We start from the raw sequence: 18,742 nt of genomic DNA, 5'->3' as shown, positions 1-18,742 counted from the left end.
TATTACGTGGGACGCACCCTAAACAATCACTTGTTTTACCTCAAGTACAAATGGAACTACGCGAGCTTTACTTCCCCGTGCTAACTCTGAGAGTCCAGGGTGGGCGGCTTCTGGCGCCGGGGGAACCCCAAATCCTGAAGGATCGCAGCGAGCCCCGCCCTGCCCCACCAAGTCAAATTCCAGGATCGGACCCGCGCCCCGCAGCGGGGGAATGCGGAAGGGCCGCGGGAACTCGCCGTGCCGGGCGGGGGAGGAGGGCGGGCCGCGGGACTGCAGCCGCACGCAAAGGGGGAATGTAGCAGCAGGTCCCACAGGCCACAGAAGACAACTAAAGGCCAGACTGTGTTCGCCGGCCCTAGCCCGGCTCCGCGGCCCACACAGTGCGCTTCGCTCGGTCTTGAGCGAGAACACCTCTCGCATCCCCCCCGTCCCGAGTTGGATCCAGCCGCGCCTTCCGGTGCGCTTTCCGGTCCACCTCTTCAGGCAGGAAGTGCCGGCCGCCGCCACTGTCGCGCCGCAGCCTAGCCATCGTCGCCGTCGCTCCTCGTCTCGCGCAGGGCAGCCCGGGTTCTGGTGTCTGGCGGCGGTGAGTGGCACTCGCCCCCGCGCACGACACCCTTTGGGCCGCGTACGTCCCTCCTCCCTTCCGGCCTCGCGCCCGCCGCCGGACCCCGCCCCAAGGGACCGGGGCGCGGGGGACCGGGGGCTGCGGGACCTGTCAGGTTGGGCGAGAAGGGTGGGCGAGAAGGTCTTGGCAGTGGCCCAGCCTCCGCCTGGAAGTTGAGAGGCTGGGCAGCGGCCGGGCAGATGAAGCCGGGCTGGGGAGACGCCCTGTCGGAAGAGGTGGCTGGGTCCCCAGCACAGGGTAGACCAGCCCTTGCGTCACCCGGCTGACTTCACCCACCTGGTGCCTCCGACCGCCCGAAGGCTCCGCTGCCAGCGCCTTGCCCTCGGCGGGCCCAGTCGGCCGATGAAGGTGTTGAGCACCTGCTCTGTGTCCCGACATGGTGCTAGGTGCTTTAGTGGGTAGGAGTCTACTGGTGCCTGCTTCTTGCGTTAGATGAAGTGTCCGAGGAAACTATTAGAGCACCTGTGTCGGAGTGCATGGTTGGTACAGGCTAAAATGTAATGATTTCCGTAGGAGTTGTAACTCTACTGTGTCTTGCATCTTGTAAAGATTTAGTTCATTCGTGTTGATTGAAGAAAAGGACGAATGACAAAAGTCAAGAAAGATTTCCTGGAGAAAGAATCATGACCTTATTGAAGACCTTGGATTTAGCCCTAGGAGGTAGAACTTAAGTATTTCTGGCAGGATCTGTGGAAGGAGGTAACAAGACTAAAAGCTGAAAAAGTGGGAATTGTGTTGTGTGAGAAAGAGGCCGCGCGGGGAGAGACTAGCTTGAAAGAAACAAGAAATAAAATGAATAATAGCTGGATGTAAGGGTAGGTAGGTAAATAAGTGAGGCGTTTTTACAGATACCTTGAAAACTTGACCGAGAAATAAGAAATTATGTAAGAGGCATCAGGCAGTCATTTTGGATTCTTTAGAAAGTGAGTAATATGAAGAAAGGGGGTGTTAGAGGATTAGTTTGGCAGCCTTTGTTTAAGATGGATTTAGAATGGTCTTTTGATAAGAGAAGAATCATAACATTTTCGGATTCAAAAGAACTTTACAGATTATCTTGTGAAATAGATTATCTGTTTTATAGATTATCTTTCATTTTATAGTTGAGGAAACTGAAACCCAGAGAAGTGAGATAATTTGCCCAAGGTCATTTGAAGGATTCACATGTGCCGTCCATTTTCTCTGTAAGCATTAGGTGGACTCTGCTGGACCTCGTAACTAAGTGCACAGCTTTTTGTTTGTTCAGGCTCTGTTGAATGAAACAACTTTTATAATGGCTGGCTTGATATTCATTTATGCTTTAATGAGACTGAATTTGGACAGGATGAACTGAAACTTCTGAAGGATAGATCCCCAGGTGAAGGTCATTGTTTTAGGAAATAAAAGAGCCTGTAAATAGGACTGGTTGTCCCTCTTTTCTAGGATTCAAAGACATCGGGTATCTGGGGATGAGTTTCATTACCAGCATCTTTCGTATTTTCCTTATTCTGCATTTTAGCTGTGTGGTGACATTGCTTGGTACCCCCAACCAGCTATCCACGTTTTCATGATAGAGAATTTGAGCTGTCTATATATATAGGATATTAGGGGCCAGTGGTACAAGCTCTGGAGCTAGATTTCCGGAGTACAGATACAAAATATAAACTCTACCATTTTCTAACTGTTGGCTGTAGGCAAATTGTTTATTCTCTTTGCCCTAATTTTGTCATCTGAGAAATGGAGATAACAGCACCTATATCATTAATTCAGAGGGTTAAATATGTTAAAATATGTGAAATGCTTAGACCAAGGGCTAGCACATATTTAGCACTCAGTTATTGTCTATTATCAGCGTTGTTTCCTCCAGATATGGAACAGGGGTTAACTGGTAAGTTTTGTTGAGGATCTCTTGGGGAAGACTCCAGTAGAGTTAATGCTGAACCATGGGTAGACCATAGAGAAAAGATTATTTTGGGAGTCAGATCCAGGATCTACCTTATATATGTATATGTAATTCTGCTTGTGATAGGAAGGAGGCATATGTATGTATTTGCTTTACTGATATTTATGGAGCACCTACTGAGTGTAAGGCACTATTATACCATACAATCCAAGGTAAAAAGGTCACAAAAATGTGTAAGTAAATGACATGGCAAGAGAATATTACTGGGCAGTAAAAAAAGAATAAACCACTGATAAAAGCAACAAGATAAATGAATCTCAGAAATATTATATTGAGTGAAAGAAGTCAGGAATATAGAATATAATTCCATTTATAAGAATGTCAAAGACGGGCGCCTGGGTGGCTCAGTGGGTTAAAGCCTCTGCCTTCAGCTCGGGTCATGATCCCAGAGTCCTGGGATCAAGCCCTGCATCCGGCTCTCTGCTTGGAGGGGGCCCTGCTTCCTCCTCTTTCTCTGCCTGTCTCTCTGCCTACTTGTGATCTCTACCTGTCAAATGGATAAATAAATTCTTTAAAAAAAAAAATGTCAAAGACAGACAAAACTAATTTATAGTTAATAAATTTCTGACTTATAGGGGCACCTGGGTGGCTGAAGTGGGTTAAAGCCTCTGCCTTTGGCTCAGGTCATGATCCCAGGATCCTGGGATGGAGCCCCACATCAGGCTCTCTGCTCAGCGGGGAACCTGCTTCCCCCTCTCTCTGCCTGCCTCTCTGCCTACTTGTGATCTCTGTCTGTCAAATAAATAAATAAAATCTTTTTAAAATTTTTTAAAAATAAATTTCTGATTTATAGAAATCTGAGCAATGGTTGCCTATGGGAGAGGGTCATTGACTTGGAAAGAACTTTCTGGAGTGATGTTAACATTTATAACTTCATTGGGATGGTGGTTACATGGGGGTTCACATTTATAAAAACTCATTTTTATGATCTCTACATTTTACCATATATAAATTTCACTGCAATAAAACAAAATAATATATGGGAGTTCAGGGGATGGAAAATTTACTGCCAGCTGGGATGATCATAAAACCTGTAATTTAAAAATGACAGCATTATAATGTATGTGGTAAATATTAAAATACATATACTATGAGGAAAGCTTAGCTGGTACCAAGAGGAAAGCTGTAAAAATTGTGTTTGGCTTTGTAAAAGAAATAATAGATATAATAATTTATAGAACTGATTACATACTGGCCTAAATATGCAGTATAAAAACAGTGATATGTCATTAAGTATATGAGGTTAATTTTGTGAACTGTTTTGGCTTGATTATATACTAAATTCTCCTTATGATTGCTGTTTTCAGACTGTTGCTCATGTATCCAGTCATTTGATCCTCCTAATTAGCACTAACATTAGTCTTGACTACAGTAATGACCATGGGAATCCATGAGAAATTTCTAAAGTTTCTGACAGACCATGCCGAGCGTGAGAATTAAATCAGAAATGACCTTAACTTTTAGCAGAACCGCTCTGTGCTTTTTTGCATCATTTACTGTTAGGCCTCACCTTGTGCCTCTACTTACAAATTGGCCTTGCTAGAGGAGATCCCCTAAGCATCCTGACCCTGGGCCTCCACTACCATTCTGCTGGAGCTTGGCTGGAACTTGAACTCTTCATCATGCTTTTGCTCACAAAATCAGCTCCTCTTCCCTTTCCAGTTACCTCATTTTTGAAAGGAAGCTTTATGCTCCTGATTTTTCAACCAGTACCTGAGAAAAGCACTATAGTTCAAGTAGATCTTTGGAAAAACTCCAATTAGGAAGCAAGAAGAACTAGCAAAATCCGCATAGGCATCAGAAGAATAGGATAGTGTTGATGGGAATGTTGAGGAAGTGGTGACTCTGTTGCAGTTCAAAGAGGCACCCACCTAAGGGGCACCTGGCTGGTTCAGTCAGAGCATGCGGCTCTTGATCTCAGGAGATCATGAGTTTGAGTCCTGCGTTGGGGAAGAGATTACTTAAAAACAAATAAACTTTTAAAAAAGTAATTAAATAGTATGAGTAACTGTGGGCTAACATTTAAAAACCTATATGGAATGGTTATAAATCACTAGAAGAATATTTTTAAAATGGCAAAAATGAGGGGTGCCTGGTTGGCTCAGTTGGTAGAGCAAGCAAATCTTGGTCTCGGGATTATAGGTTTGTGCCCCATAATGGGTGTAGAGATTACTTTAAAAATTAATAAAATCTTCTTAAAAAAAGAAGAGCCCACAGAACTTGGAGAATAGAAGGAATTAAAATTTTCTAACCTGGAATCAAAATTCCCTATCTAATACAAACTTGACTGTGGCCATAATTCTGAAATAAATCATTGTCCTATTTTAATATTAAAGAGGCCAAGGAAACACAGTGGCTTTACTTGTTTTCTAGTACTATATAACCAATTACCCCAAATTCAGCACCTTAAAAAAGCAATAAACAGTTTCCAAGGGTCTGGAATTCCAAGGCAGCTTAGCTAGTGGTTTTGAGTCTCATGAGATTGTAGTCCGGGTGTCAGCTGGATTGGCAATCATTTGAAGGAAGAGCAGCATCCAAGATGGCTGGCACACATGGCTGGCAAGTTGGTGTTGACTCTTGGCGGGGGGCCTCACTTCCCTGCATATGGACCTTTCCATAGGGCTGTGTAGGGCCCTTGTGTCCTGGTGCTGGCTTGCCCCAGATTGAGTAGTTTGAGGAAGAGCAAGGCAGAAGGTATATTACAAGATCACACACCATCATTTTTGCAATATCCTATTGGTTATGAAGAGTAGCAGAATATGCCACTCCAAAATAAGCTACTTTGGCATACAGATTGTTTTGAACTGAAGGCAGTTGAAGAAACAGACAAAAGAAAAGCTCTCTGTCCTATTTGCCTAAAAGCAGGACATAAATGTACAACGGTGTCCTTCCTCCCCTCCAAGAACAAAGATTACCCTCTGGAGACAACTTTAGACTATTATCAGTGGAGAAAGCCCTGACTTTAGTCTACATGACAAGCCTTACCCCGTTTACTGTGCAATTTCTGCAACTAGCCTCTTCCCCTCACACATACTTCCTTCTTTGTCTTTAGCTGGAGATGATGTCTAAGCTGACTTCTAAGTTACCTTTCAGAGTAGGCTTTTGCCTGGGTATCTCCCATATATACATGTTAGTAAATTTCTGTTTGTCTCTTGTGAATCTATAATTACAGAAGTGTCAGCCAAGAAGTCAGAAGGGTAGAAGGAAAATTATTTTACCTCCCTACGCAGGTCAGCCCTTTTCACTGTTGGATGGGATTGCACAAGGGCAAGAGGGCCATCTTGGAGTTTGGCTACCATTGGAGCCAAGGAACAAGTTCAGATGCTCTCAGAGGCCAAGGAACAAGTTCAGAGCTCTCAAAGGGTCTCAGTCACATAAACAAATTCCAGTTGTGACAGGAAGCTGTAGGGAGTAGTGGGAATTGCTTACTGAATACTCATTTATTACAGGAACTTGGGAATGCCGGTCAAGTGACCTCTTATACAGTTTTTCAAGATGTCTGAAATTTGTTTTTATTAAAGTAACTATTCAGCTTTTTAAAATGTTGGCAAACAAATTCAGTTACTTAAAAAGGCATTTTAGGGGCGCCTGGGTGGCTCAGTGGCTTAAAGACTCTGCCTTTAGCTCAGGTCATGATCCCAGGGTCCTGGAATCAAGTCCCGCATCGGGCTCTCTGCTCAGCAGGGAGCCTGCTTCCTCCTCTCTCTGTGCCTGCCTCTCTGCCTACTTGTGATCTATATCTGTCAAATAAATAAATAAAATCTTTAAAAAAATAAAATAAAAAGGCATTTTAAAAAATCACCCCTGGGAAAATTAAATGAACCTCTCTGAAAATTGCATATAGGTTGGTAGCTGCAGTTTGTGACTTTTGATCTGCTTCTTTTATTTTATAGATGAGGACAATGAGGCTCAGGAAAGCCAAAATGACCTAAGGTCATGGAACTTGTGAATGACAGAACTGGCATTAGTATCCAGGTCTCTAACATCTCCATTAAGACATAATGACCAAATTTTTAAAACTGAAGGGACTCAGTATATAAATAGCGCCTTCTAAATGGTTAATTTTCATTCTCAACCCTCCTGCATGGAATCGCCTAATGCACTTTTTAAAATAGCAGTCATGGGCCCCACCCATCATCACTCAGTTTGTGTTAGAGCGGACTAGGACCTAGGCATCAATTTTTTTAAACTTCCAAGATGATTCTAATGTGCAGCCAAGATTGAGACCAGAAGGTGAACTGCTGTGAGAGAATGTTTACTTGCCATATGGCGACAGCAACCAACTGACTTAAAACACTTAAAGGAAGAAACCTCAAAGGAATGTCGAAGTCCTAGGTAGCTGCCAGAATATGCCCCATAAAAGCCAATAAAGTCATATAGGCTGAGGAAGTTCACAAGCAGTTTCCGCTTATTAGTGATTATTGTGCCCATGGTTTGATTTATACATCAGTATTGCAAGTGTTTTGCAGACATGTAGATTATTATGTAAATATGTTGACACCACAGCCACATATACCAGTATTCCTATATCCCCGCCCTTCTTGTAAACTCTGTGACCAGGACCTATAACCTTTAGTTCACACTATATGAGAAATTTACCAAAATAATGAAATAAAAATTTTGAGGAGGAAATGAGAAGTTTTTACTGCTGTTGAGGGCTCTTGATTACATTATATGCTGGTCTATATGGATTTTTTTCTGTAATTATAGTTTATGGAGAGGGTTGGATTATTGTTTTCTCTTTAACATGTATAGGTTAAACATTAATTTGACAGTCCAAGTAAAAGTTTCAAGCCTTTATGATGTCAAACCAAGGCCATGACTGGTAGGAAATACTGTCACTTTAAATAAATCTAGATTACACAGTCCATTCCACTATGCAGTTCTATTCTGTACGTTGGTTTCCCCAGTTATTGTCTGAATTTATTTGAAAACTCGAGGACTTGAATTCAGAGGAAAGTCACTGCTCAGAAATCATTGGGAGAGGGGAGGGGAGGGATGCCTGGGTAACTCAGTTACGTGTCTTCATCTTGATTTTGGCTCATGATTTCAGGGTTGTGAGATTGAGCCCCACATGGGGCTCCCTGCTCAGCAGGGAGTATGCTTGAAGTTCTCTCTCTCTCCTTCCCCCCCTACCCTCTTACACACACTCCCTCTCTTTCTCTCAAATAAATAAATAAAATCTTTTTTTAAAAAGGTCAGTGTTGAATTACATTGATAGTATTGAAAGTTTTTAAAAAATTTTGTGGTAAGGGGCGCCTGGGTGGCTCAGTGGGTTAAAACCTCTGCCTTCAGCTCAGGTCATGATCCCAGGGTCCTGGGATCAAGCCCCACATCAGACACTCTGCTCAGCAGGGAGCCTGCTTCCCCCACCCTCTCTCTCTACCTGCCTCTCTGCCTACTTGTGATCTCTGTCTGTCCAAAAAAAAAAAAAAAAAAAAAAAAATTTATGGTAAAATGATTAGAAGAACATATAGTACAAAGTGAATAATATAAAGGTAGAAATAACCTTTAATAAATGGGGTTTGGATCCCGGCTCTGCCACAAGGTGACGTTGGGAAAGTTTTTTAATAGCTCCGATCTTCCGTTTCTTCATATTTGTAAAGCAGGTATGTTAAGTTTAATGCACATAATGTGCCTAGCACATGAGTCACTCAGTAGATGGTAATGGAGTCCTAAGTTAAGTAAACCTTTAATTTTCTCGCTGGTCTTAAAGCATTTTGGGGCTGGAAAAATAGCAAGAACAGAAGTACACAAGGTAAGAAACTGCATGGTTCCATACAAGCAGTTTGGTGCTGCTGAAGGAAAAGTACAAAGAATGGCTAGAGATAAGGCTGGAGAGGTCATTCTAGTGCATGGAAAGGAGGACCTTGTAGACCATGCTTAAGAACTTAAACTTTCCACTATATGCAGTGGGGAGCCAAAGAAGATTTTTAAGAGAAAGGTAAGGTCATATTCATATGTTCGACACCACTGGCTGGAATGTAGAGGGCAGGTTAGAGGGACGAAAAAGCAAGAAGATATGTTATTTAGCTATAGAAATATTCTGCACAGAAATAATGAAGACCCAGTTTAGGGTGGTGGGAGAGGAATGAGGAAGATGAGCAAGCCTGAGAAATATTCAAGAAGCAAGGGTTGATTCACCAGGGAGAGGGAGGAGTTGGGAATGACTCTAGGTTTCTGGCTTGGCGAATTGGTAAATGATGGTGTCATTAACTGAGAGAAGACAGAAAGCTAAGAAAATTTAGAAACAGGAAGATAATGAATTTGGTGTTCAACACATTGATTCGGAGTGTCTGTGGGGTGTCCAAATGGGTGCCTTTCACAAGCAGTTGGGTATTAAGAGACTGCAGCCCAAGGGAAAGGTCAGGCTTGAACATACAGACTTGGTAGTCATCAATGTTGTCAGACCAGTGAGAGTTGATGAGATCATTCAAGGAAAGCAGAATGGAAAGAATTTTAATAAGCCATGGACTGCTAGAATATTGGGAAACATGAATATTTAGGTGAGTGAAGATAAAAGCCTAACAAGAAATGGAGGAGGACCAGTCATAGAAATAGAACAGAGAAGAGTAAGTTGGTATCATCAAGTCAAATGTAGCATTGTACATAAGCCAACCTTTCCAATATCACTAGGAGTCTCCCTTGTGGAGCATCTGGATGGCTCAGTCATTTAAGCATCTGCCTTCAGCTCAGATCTGATTCTGGAGTCTTGGGATCAAGCCCCATGTCCGGCTTCCTGCTGCTTCTCCCTATCCCTCTGCTTCTTGCCCCTGCTTGTGCTCTCTCTCTCTCAAAATAATTTTTTTTCTTTCTTTTTTTTTAAAGAGTCTCCCTTGTAATAGTGGAATGTCTTCAAGGTTGGGAAACTTGCCCTTTTCCATTTTGGACAGTTCTTTTCTTTTTTTCTTTTTTTTTTTTTTTTTTTTTTTTTTTAGGATTTTATTTTATTTTTATTTTTTATTAACAGATAATGTATTATTAGCCCCAGGGATACAGGTCTGTGAATCGTCAGGCTTACACACTTCACAGCACTCAACATAGCACATACCCTCCCCAATGTCCATAACCCAACCACCCCCCCCCTAGCCCCCTCCCCCCAGCAACCCCCAGTTTGTTTTGTGAGATTAAGAGTCTCTTATGGCTTGTCGTGGACAGTTCATTTCTACTATTACTGTTCACCAAGGCCAAGAGTTGTTAAGGCTCTGAAGAAAAGAGGCATAAAATGATGTCAAACACAGCAGAGTGATCCAAGGAGTTAGACTGGATTTGGCAGTTTGAAAGCAGTTGCAGTAGAGGGGAAAAAAGCCAGGTTGTGATGGGTGGAAAGTGAGTGGGAAGCGAGAAAGTAGAGAAAGCCAAGATCCTTATCTCAGATGGAAAGGGGAAAGAGGATGGTAGTTTCTTTTGGGGGGATAGTTCCTTTCAGATTGATTGTTTTGCTTTACCTCACTTTTCAGCTGATATGTGTGGATGTGTGTAGCATATAGGTATATATATATATATATATATATATATATATATATATATATATATATATAAATGTGTACAGTTTTAAAGTGAAGTATAGGGAGAAAAACTTTTTTAGAAGAAGTTCTGGTGTTATTACATTGAGCTTATTACCTGTTCTGTAATCTGTTTTGATTAGGGCCATTGATGAATTGCCCTTGATTGTTTTTCACCTTCCTTCCCTATTGCCTTCACTTTTGGGGTCAGACTTGTCTTACCATCTAGTGGCATTTCTGGCCTTACTGGTTACCTCCCATTCTCTCACAGGCATTGCTCCTAATAAAAACCTTTGCATGTTTAATCCCTTCTTGGCATTAGCTTCTTGGAGAACCCCAACCAAGCTTCAGAAATGTTTCAATACTATAGACCTTTGGGGTAGCTGTAGGGTTAGCATGACACAATTTACTCTGGGATGTTTTTCTAAATGAGTCTATTACAAATATAATTTGTAGATACTGAGAGAACTAATTCTTGCCTTCAGATTTACTGTCTTTTGTACATATTATATCTTAAAGAAATAGAATCAGAATTTTTAGCACAAAAAAGTTGTAATCACCAGTTTTGGAATAGGAAGAAGAATTAAAGCATAGACAAGTGCCTTGCTGGTAGACCACTTTCTGTCTCTGATTTAACCTTCAATGTAACTAAACTCAAATAAACTGTTACAGGACAGAGGAGAAAACTAACACTTACATGGGGTAGAGAAGGTGTTGGAATATGAACTCTGTGTTTAGAATAAGAATTCTAAGGCTGGTGTACTTCAAACTTGCACCACTAAGCCAAGCTTCAGAATACCCAGGGTTGGGGTTGGGGTGGAGGGTGGTTTTTTTGTTTTGTTTTGTTTTTGTTTTTGTTTTTTTTTTAATTGAAGAAAGAGAAGTAAACAGTGTAGATTAAAAGCCCAAGACTAGGGTGCCTGGTTGGCCCAGTTGATAGAGCATGCAGCTCTTGATCTCAGGGTTGTGAGTTCCAGCCCCATGTAGGGTATAGAGTTTACCTTAAAAAAAAAAAAAGAAAGAAAGAAAGAAAGAAAGAAAGAAAGAAAGAAAGAAAAGAAAAGAAAATTCATGACTAAAAATCCTAGAGACCAAAGTCCAAAATTGCCTTGGTCAGCCACTGCCCAGCCAGTCATTTGCTTTCATACTATGGGGCTGCAGAGTTAAACAACAGTCCCCAAGACCACCCTCATTTCTTTCTTTTTTTTTTTTTTTTTAAGATTTTATTTATTTATTTGACAGACAGAGATCACAAGTAGGCAGAGAGGTAGGCAGAGAGAGTGGGAAGCAGGTTCCCCGCTGAGCAGAGAGCGGGATGCGGGGTTCGATCCCAGGACCCTGGGATCATGACCTGAGCCGAAGGCAGAGGCTTAACCCACTGAGCCACCCAGGCGCCCCTTCCACCCTCATTTCTGATGCCAATCGCAAGTTTGGGCCCCCAAAGACAACCCTCAGTTTTGATAATTTTGCTAGAATTCACATAATTCATTGAAAGCTGTTATATCCTTGGTTATGGTTTATTGCAGTAAAAGGATTCAGATTAAAATCAGCCAAGGAAAGAGATGTGTGCTGCAGTCCAGGAGTGTTCCAAATGCAGAGCTCCAGTTGTTCTCTTCCAGGGACAGTGTTACTCCTCCTGGCAACAAGATGTGACAGTATGCATGGAGTATTGTTAACTAGGAAAGCTCACTTGATCCTTGATAGCCATAGTTTTTACTGGGGCTCCACCACATAGATACTGTTAGCTACTCTGTGGCTGACCTTAGTCTCTAACCCCTTGAGAGGTCAAACTGGTAACACATGACCCATAACCCCCACAATAAATTACATTGTTAGATTATCTGATGTGACCCAAGACCCCAGATATAGGCAGGACACTCCACAGGCTTAGAGATTATCTCCCAGAAGCAGAGAGGACAAAGGCCAAGCCTCTCTTTGGGCAAAATTGTTTACTACATAGGGCCATTGGTTTTATATTTTAACCTAGATAATACCTATCTCATAGGGCAATTATGAAGACATTGGATGGAAAAATTGCTCTGGTCTCTCTGGGTTTTCCAAGGTTATACATAGCTAGTAATGGTGGAGCTGGGATTTGAACTTAGGACTTTCTGATTCCAAAGTTGATAGTATTTTTGCATTGTGTTTATTTAAAACTGCAAATAAAAAATGGAATGAAATGTGTTCATGCTATTTGACATTTACTTTTTTTTTTTTTTTTTTTAAAGTAGGCTCCATGCCCAGTGTGGAGCCCAACATGGGGCTTGAACTCACAAAGCTGAGATCAAAGATCTGAGATGAGATCGAGAGTAGGACTTGTAACTGACTGAGCCATCCAGGCACCTCCTATTTGACATCTAAATTATTGGTGGCTTTCTGCTGCCTTCGGCTCAGGTCATGATCTCAGGGTCCTGGGATCGAGCCCCGCATCGGGCTCTCTGCTCAGCGGGGAGCCTGCTTCCCTCTCTCTCTGCCTGCCTCTCTGCCTACTTGTGATCTCTCTCTCTCTCTCTCTCTGTCAAATAAATAAATAAATAAATTTTAAATTATTGGTGGCTTTCAGTAGAGTATTGGAAGCTACCATTGGCACCATATTATAGAGAATTGAGGAGTGACTGGAAAGATGAGAAAATGGAGACAGTTGAGTATCAGACTGCTGTTCTAAACATTTTGTCAAAGGAAAGGGGAAATGAGGATGAAGCTAGAAGGGATGCAAGATTAAAGAGTAGGTTTGGGGTGCGTGGCTGACTTCGGTTGATAGAGCATGTGACTTGATATTGGGGTCCTGAGTTCAAGCACCATGTGAGTTCAAGCCCCATGTCAGGTATAGAGATCACTAAAAAAAAAAAAGTAGGTTTCAATCATTTTTTTAAGATGAGAGCCTTTTGAACATGTACCATACAGTGACTATACTAGTTCCTTTGTGAATGTTTTCTCATTTAAGTCTCACTGGCATTGAAATAGAGGCTGTTTTGCTATAAAACTGAGGGTTGTGTGAAGTTCCCTGGTTTTCATACTGTGTTTTGAAAAACCAAGGGTCAGAGAGGTTATGCAATACTGGTAATAAAATGGAGTAAAAAGAGTACCTATTGCAGTGGATTATTAGGAGGATCCAATAGGATGATACTTGTAAAAAGTTAAATGAAATGTCAGCTTTGGAGTCTTTCTCTTTAGGGGAGCCCCAAATCCTCGTAACAGTACTTGGCACATAGTAAGCTATTCAATAAATGCTAGCTATTGCTGTGTATTTTTAAATTAATTTCCACTTTAAAAAAATGAGTCTCATGAAATTTGGAGGCAAGCTATTTAATGATTTCTATTCTGTTTCTTAAATTTTTCAAAACTGCTTTTTCCTAACCATTTAATTGTGACATTGGAAATAAAATTGAAATGCATATTTATTCCTACACAATTGAAGTAATAATTCTACATTAAGAAATTTTTGCTCACTAACTTGACGTGTTACAGGTTCTTTTTTTGTTTTGTTTTATGTTTAATGCATTCTTTTTTGCTTCATGTTTTTTCTTTTTAACTCTAGAATTAAACAGCCACCATGTCGAGCAAAAAGGCAAAGACCAAGACCACCAAGAAGCGCCCCCAGCGCGCAACATCCAACGTATTCGCCATGTTTGACCAGTCACAGATTCAGGAGTTCAAAGAGGCCTTCAACATGATTGATCAGAACAGAGATGGTTTCATTGACAAGGAGGATTTGCATGATATGCTTGCTTCTCTAGGTAGGCTTTTATATTCTTAATATGCCCACCTCCCAAAAATATTTCAGTGTTTTTTGAATTATTTTTTTGTGTGATGTGTAAGTATTTCTCTCCTTATCTCAGAGGCCTAGTGAGAGATGTCTAGGTAGGAAGTGCCAAGTTGGGGCTGACCAGTCATAAGAGGATTTTATTTATAATTTTCTTATAATTAAGGTAAAGAAAATATAAAGATACAAGATTTAAAGCAAACAGAAACTGCCCCTTTGTCATTTTGATTATATGGGTGTTATTATTCCTTGTATGATTTTGTTGTTGTTTGGTGTAATCTTAAAAAGAAGGATGAGAAGGAAGGTCTTCCACGTTCTGCCCCAAGTCAGCAGCGATTTTACAGCTGGGAATGGTGAGCCTCCTAGTTCTCTGTAGACTTGCTGGGGAAGGGGTGCAGGTCAGGGATAGCCTACAGTTAGGCTCTGCTCTCTGCTTGTTCTTGACTATTAGCCAAAAAGGACAGTTCAGGGGCGAGAGGGCAAAGAGAGAGGTTGTTATTCTTTTCCTCTTAGTAACCAGAACACCATTTTGTTCCTCTATTTTATTTATTTTTTCTAACATATTATTTTGAAAATTTTTAAGCCTGCAAAAAGTTGAAAGAACAGTGCGATGGACATGCATACATTTTTACCTAGATGCACCAATTTTTAACATTTTACAACATTTTCTTTATTCAGAGTGAGAGTAAAATCAGGATATTGAACTAAGTTACTGACTTGGAGGTGGGTTGGACCCTAGTGTTTTAAGTGTACTCTTTTTGGGCAGGTCACTAATGAAAAAGGTGGTGGAGTAAAACTGAAGGACTTAGTTGTATTACAAAGATTGAACACTCAGGGCACCTGGGTGGGTCAGTTGGTTAAGTGTCTGCCCAGGTCTTGATCTCAGGGTCTGGGGATCGAGCCCCACATTAGGCTCCTTGCTCAGCAGAGAGCCTGCTTCTCCCTCTTCCCCATCTTCCCCATCCCTACTCATTCTCTCTCTCTCTCTCTCAGATAAATAAAATCTTAAAAAAAAAAAAAAAGAAAAGTGAACACTCAAGCCTGTACCCTGCTCATATTAGATGCTCAATTTTTGTTGGGTGAATGAGGGATAGTAGAGGAAGAGACTGACTTTGGGGTCTTCCATTTTGGGGAACCCATGCTTTTTAAAGATCTGTATTTATTTACCTTTCAAATCAACAAATTATATTGGATGCCCTGAATTGGGCCCATAGGTGCTTAACCTAAACCAATTCATTTTAAGTCCCTGCATCTTTTCAGTACCCAGGTTTTCTTGACACCTTTGGGTTAGACATTTTTCCCCAAAAAATTATGGCTACAGAGTTGGATTAAATTTGAAGGTAGAAAAGTAGATCTTTTTTAGTTCCTTTCACTTATTCAGTGAATCTTGAAACTAATTTTAGGCTAATTTTTGTATTGTTATGTTGAACAGGTATAATGAATGAGACAGGTAATATACAGTAAGACAGGTTCCCACTTGGCATTTAAATTTCACTCAAAGTCCCAGGAGGAAAACTACATATAAAGCATAATTCTTGATTTGACTGTCATTAGCACTTACCTGGATGTAGCATTCAGATGCTTCCTCAGATATGAATATCTAACTTAAGATGTACTTTTCCTGGAGAATCATTACAAACTTAATGTTGGAAGGGACTTTTCAGATACCAAGTTTAACCAGTCCATTTTACAATTAAAAAAAAAAACAAAAACAAAAACTAAACCCTAGACAGCTGCCACCTTTCCTCAGGTCACACAGTCAGTGGCAGAACTGGGATTCCAACTCACTATTTGAGACCCTCCATTCAGGGCTGCTTTTCCTACACCTTGGGAGCCCAAAAATGCCTGGACCAAGAGAAGCGCTTTGTTGTTCCCACCAAGACTGGCCAGTCCTGGGGACTTTCTCCTGACCTCACATAGAGGGTCAGAGGACTCTCCCTCCATAGGGAGAAGTGGTCTCAGTTGAAACTGAGATGAAGATTTCCCATTATAAGCAATACTAAACTAGTTTCACCATATGAGTAAATCGTGTCTGGCAACTGACTAATAGATAACATTGTTCAAAGTGAGCTCTCGCTTCTAAACCAACCTTATAGTTTTGGCTTAAATGACCAGCTTACTAAATAAAATTTTTGACGCATACCAGTTTATGGGCAACTGTGCCACAATTGGAAATACAAATATTTCGATTTTTTAAGCAACGGGCTTCAAAGTGCCCTGATGGACTTTTAACATTATTGACATTTAAGATGCAGAAATGTGTCATTACCTGGTTCATGGTTTCAGGTGCCTGTATTTGGGGGGCTTTTTTTGTTTGTTTATTTGTGAGAGAGAGCATGAGCTGGGGGAGAGAGGCAGAAGGGGAGGGAGAAGCAGGCTCTCCACTGAGCAGGGACCTAATGTGGGGCTTGATCCTGGACCCCAAGATTATGACCTGAGCCAGAGGCTGATGCTTAACTGACCGAGCCGCTCCAGGTGTCCCTCAGGTGCCTGTTTTTCATGAAAATAGTGAAGGAAAGCTTGCAGAAAGTATCAGTGAATGAAAAACATTGAACCTGTGCCCACAATACATTCTTATAATGATATAGCAAAGATTTTTTACATTGTTAAAAACTCTTTTAAAAATGTTCTTAATGCAAGTTAATTGAAAAAATAGTTCCATGTGATGATGATGTAATTTAAAAATACACTGGGGAGCAAAGCAGTAGCAAAATAATTATGTATTGAAATTAGTTCTTTGTCCTTAAACGTTAAAATGTGAAATCTTCTAGGGAAGAATCCAACTGATGCATACCTTGAGGCCATGATGAATGAGGCTCCAGGGCCCATAAATTTTACCATGTTCCTCACGATGTTTGGTGAGAAGTTAAATGGCACAGATCCAGAAGATGTCATCAGAAACGCTTTTGCTTGCTTTGATGAAGAAGCAACTGGTGAGTGCTCTTTATTTGTTCATGCCCACCCTCATTCCAAACTATATGAAACACTTTTTAGGAAATGAAAAAGATGAGTAAAATATAACTTTTAAAAAAATGAATAAACTACCATTTATAATAGTATAATATGACCACAGATGGGAGGTCACGGGCATATAGGTCATAAAGCTGCCCAGTTTATGATATTAATCTTTGAATTTGGTTCGGAGCTTCCTGAAAGCCAAATGGGGAATTGTCTGTTAAATAGTATTTTTTAGACAATGAAAACAACTTCTTCAAGTGACTGTAAATCTCACCAAAAAGTATAATTAACTAACTTGAACAGTTAAAATCTTTTTTTTTCTCATTTTAAAGAGTATAAAGCCTTGCTATTCACATTTCTTACTCCTCTCATTTCCCCTTTTCTTCTCTCTTAACCCTCTCCTCAGCCACCTGCACACTTCCTCAGATACACCTGGCACCCTCCTTCCTGTCTCTACCTGTCACAACTGCACTGTCCCTCATGCACATTTGGTCTTTTTTCTGGGCAGCTGCCTACATCTCTGAAATACAGAGGGTTTTCTTTTTCCTCCTCTAGAAAACACTTGCTTCAAATTAATTTTGTAAGCATTATAATGTATTAACTGTGCTTTTACAATGAAAGAACTCTAGGGGCGCCTGGGTTAAGCTTGGTTAAGCTTCCGACTCTTGGTCTCAGCTCAGGTCATGATCTCAGGGTCCCGAGATTCAGCCCCATGTTGGGCTCTGTGCTTGATGCAGAGTCTGATTGAGATCTGCTCCCTCTTCCTCTGCCCGTCCCCTGCTCACACTCTCTCTCAAATAAATAAATTTTTTTTTTAAAATTCTGAAATGAGGGGCACCTGGGTGGCTCAGTGGGTTAAGCCTCTGCCTTCGGCTCAGGTCATGATCTCAGGGTCCTGGGATCGAGTCCCGCATCGGGCTCTCTGCTCAGCGGAGAACCTGCTTCCTCCTCTATCTCTCTCTCTGCCTGCCTCTCTGCCTACTTGTGATCTCTCTCTGTGAAATAAATAAATAAAATCTTTAAAAAAAAAGTAATTCTGAAATGAAAGAACTCAAAATTAATAGGCAAACATAATGATATAGTTACATATTGCCTTAGTGCACTAATTTACTTTGTTCATGTAAATGTGGATATTCTGAAGTATTTTGCAACACTGACCTAGTTTAGAAATGAACGATTAAAGTGCCAGGATGTATTCGTGACTCCTTCTTCTCCTGCCTGCCAGGCACCATCCAGGAAGATTACCTGAGAGAGCTGCTGACAACCATGGGAGATCGGTTTACAGACGAGGAGGTGGATGAGCTGTACAGAGAAGCGCCTATCGACAAAAAGGGAAATTTCAATTATATTGAGTTCACGCGCATCCTTAAACATGGAGCAAAAGACAAAGATGATTGAAAGAACTTTAGCTAATACCTTCCAATTGCTTTGTCTTACTCCATTTTATTTCCCAGACACTTTCCCCCACCCTCATAGACCTGTTGCATGCAACTTAGTTTCACAGCTTGGCCTCTTTTTTTGATGTATTTATTCTAGACCTTTCTGCCACTTAGCACTTGTATAATCAAACTGCAAATGGGGTCGAGGTTGTAAATTGTGCTGAAAAAAAGATTGCGAATAAAAATCAACAAATGTGAAAGCCCAGGAAAATATATCCGGTATTTCTGGTTTTGCTGGATTTTTACATTTTTATATAATAAAAACACTATTTTGAAATAAAGATTATGCTGACTCAAATGAAATATAATAGAAGGTTAAACAAGTGGTAGTTGGGGGTAGTCTTTTTTTTTTTTCTTTCTTCAGATTTTCAACTTCACATTCAAATTTCATGGTAAAGCTGATTTTTCACTTATGTGAGACAGTGTTCTTCAGAACTTCTAAGTACAAATTAACATTATGCAGTAAAAACTACTTATTGCCTTTTTTTTTTTCATACTTACAGTAAGTCA

General features: G+C 40.9%; 1 protein-coding gene across 2 annotated transcripts; it reads left to right on the top strand.

The window, feature by feature from the left end:
- The first annotated feature begins 311 nt into the window (after nt 1–311).
- On the top strand, nt 312–18,447 carry LOC111142543 (myosin regulatory light chain 12B). Of its 2 annotated transcripts, none has more exons than XM_022495804.1 (4): nt 312–586; nt 13,611–13,809; nt 16,607–16,768; nt 18,019–18,447. In XM_022495804.1, exons 2-4 carry the CDS (start codon nt 13,626–13,628, stop codon nt 18,189–18,191), a joined length of 519 nt encoding a protein of 172 aa, XP_022351512.1. In that variant the 5' UTR covers nt 312–586; nt 13,611–13,625; the 3' UTR covers nt 18,192–18,447. The 2 variants fall into 2 exon arrangements, with proteins under 2 accessions (XP_022351512.1, XP_022351513.1); XM_022495805.1 differs by lacking the exon at nt 312–586 and adding an exon at nt 1,346–1,443.
- The last annotated feature ends 295 nt before the right edge of the window (nt 18,448–18,742 follow it).

The sequence above is a fragment of the Enhydra lutris genome, unplaced genomic scaffold, assembly GCF_002288905.1.
Source record: "Enhydra lutris kenyoni isolate GAN:26980312 unplaced genomic scaffold, ASM228890v2 scaffoldscaffold8, whole genome shotgun sequence".
Classification (NCBI taxonomy): Eukaryota; Metazoa; Chordata; class Mammalia; order Carnivora; family Mustelidae; genus Enhydra; species Enhydra lutris.
This window is presented reverse-complemented; position numbering and strand designations above follow the sequence as displayed.

What these genes read in the sequence shown, in the direction of transcription:
- LOC111142543 (XM_022495804.1), top strand. Translation starts at nt 13,626, where the DNA reads ATGTCGAGCAAAAAGGCAAAGACCAAGACCACCAAGAAGCGCCCCCAG. An exon ending in TGATATGCTTGCTTCTCTAG is followed by an intron (nt 13,810 to 16,606) that starts GTAGGCTTTTAT and finishes GAAATCTTCTAG; the next exon opens with GGAAGAATCCAACTGATGCA. An exon ending in CTTTGATGAAGAAGCAACTG is followed by an intron (nt 16,769 to 18,018) that starts GTGAGTGCTCTT and finishes CCTGCCTGCCAG; the next exon opens with GCACCATCCAGGAAGATTAC.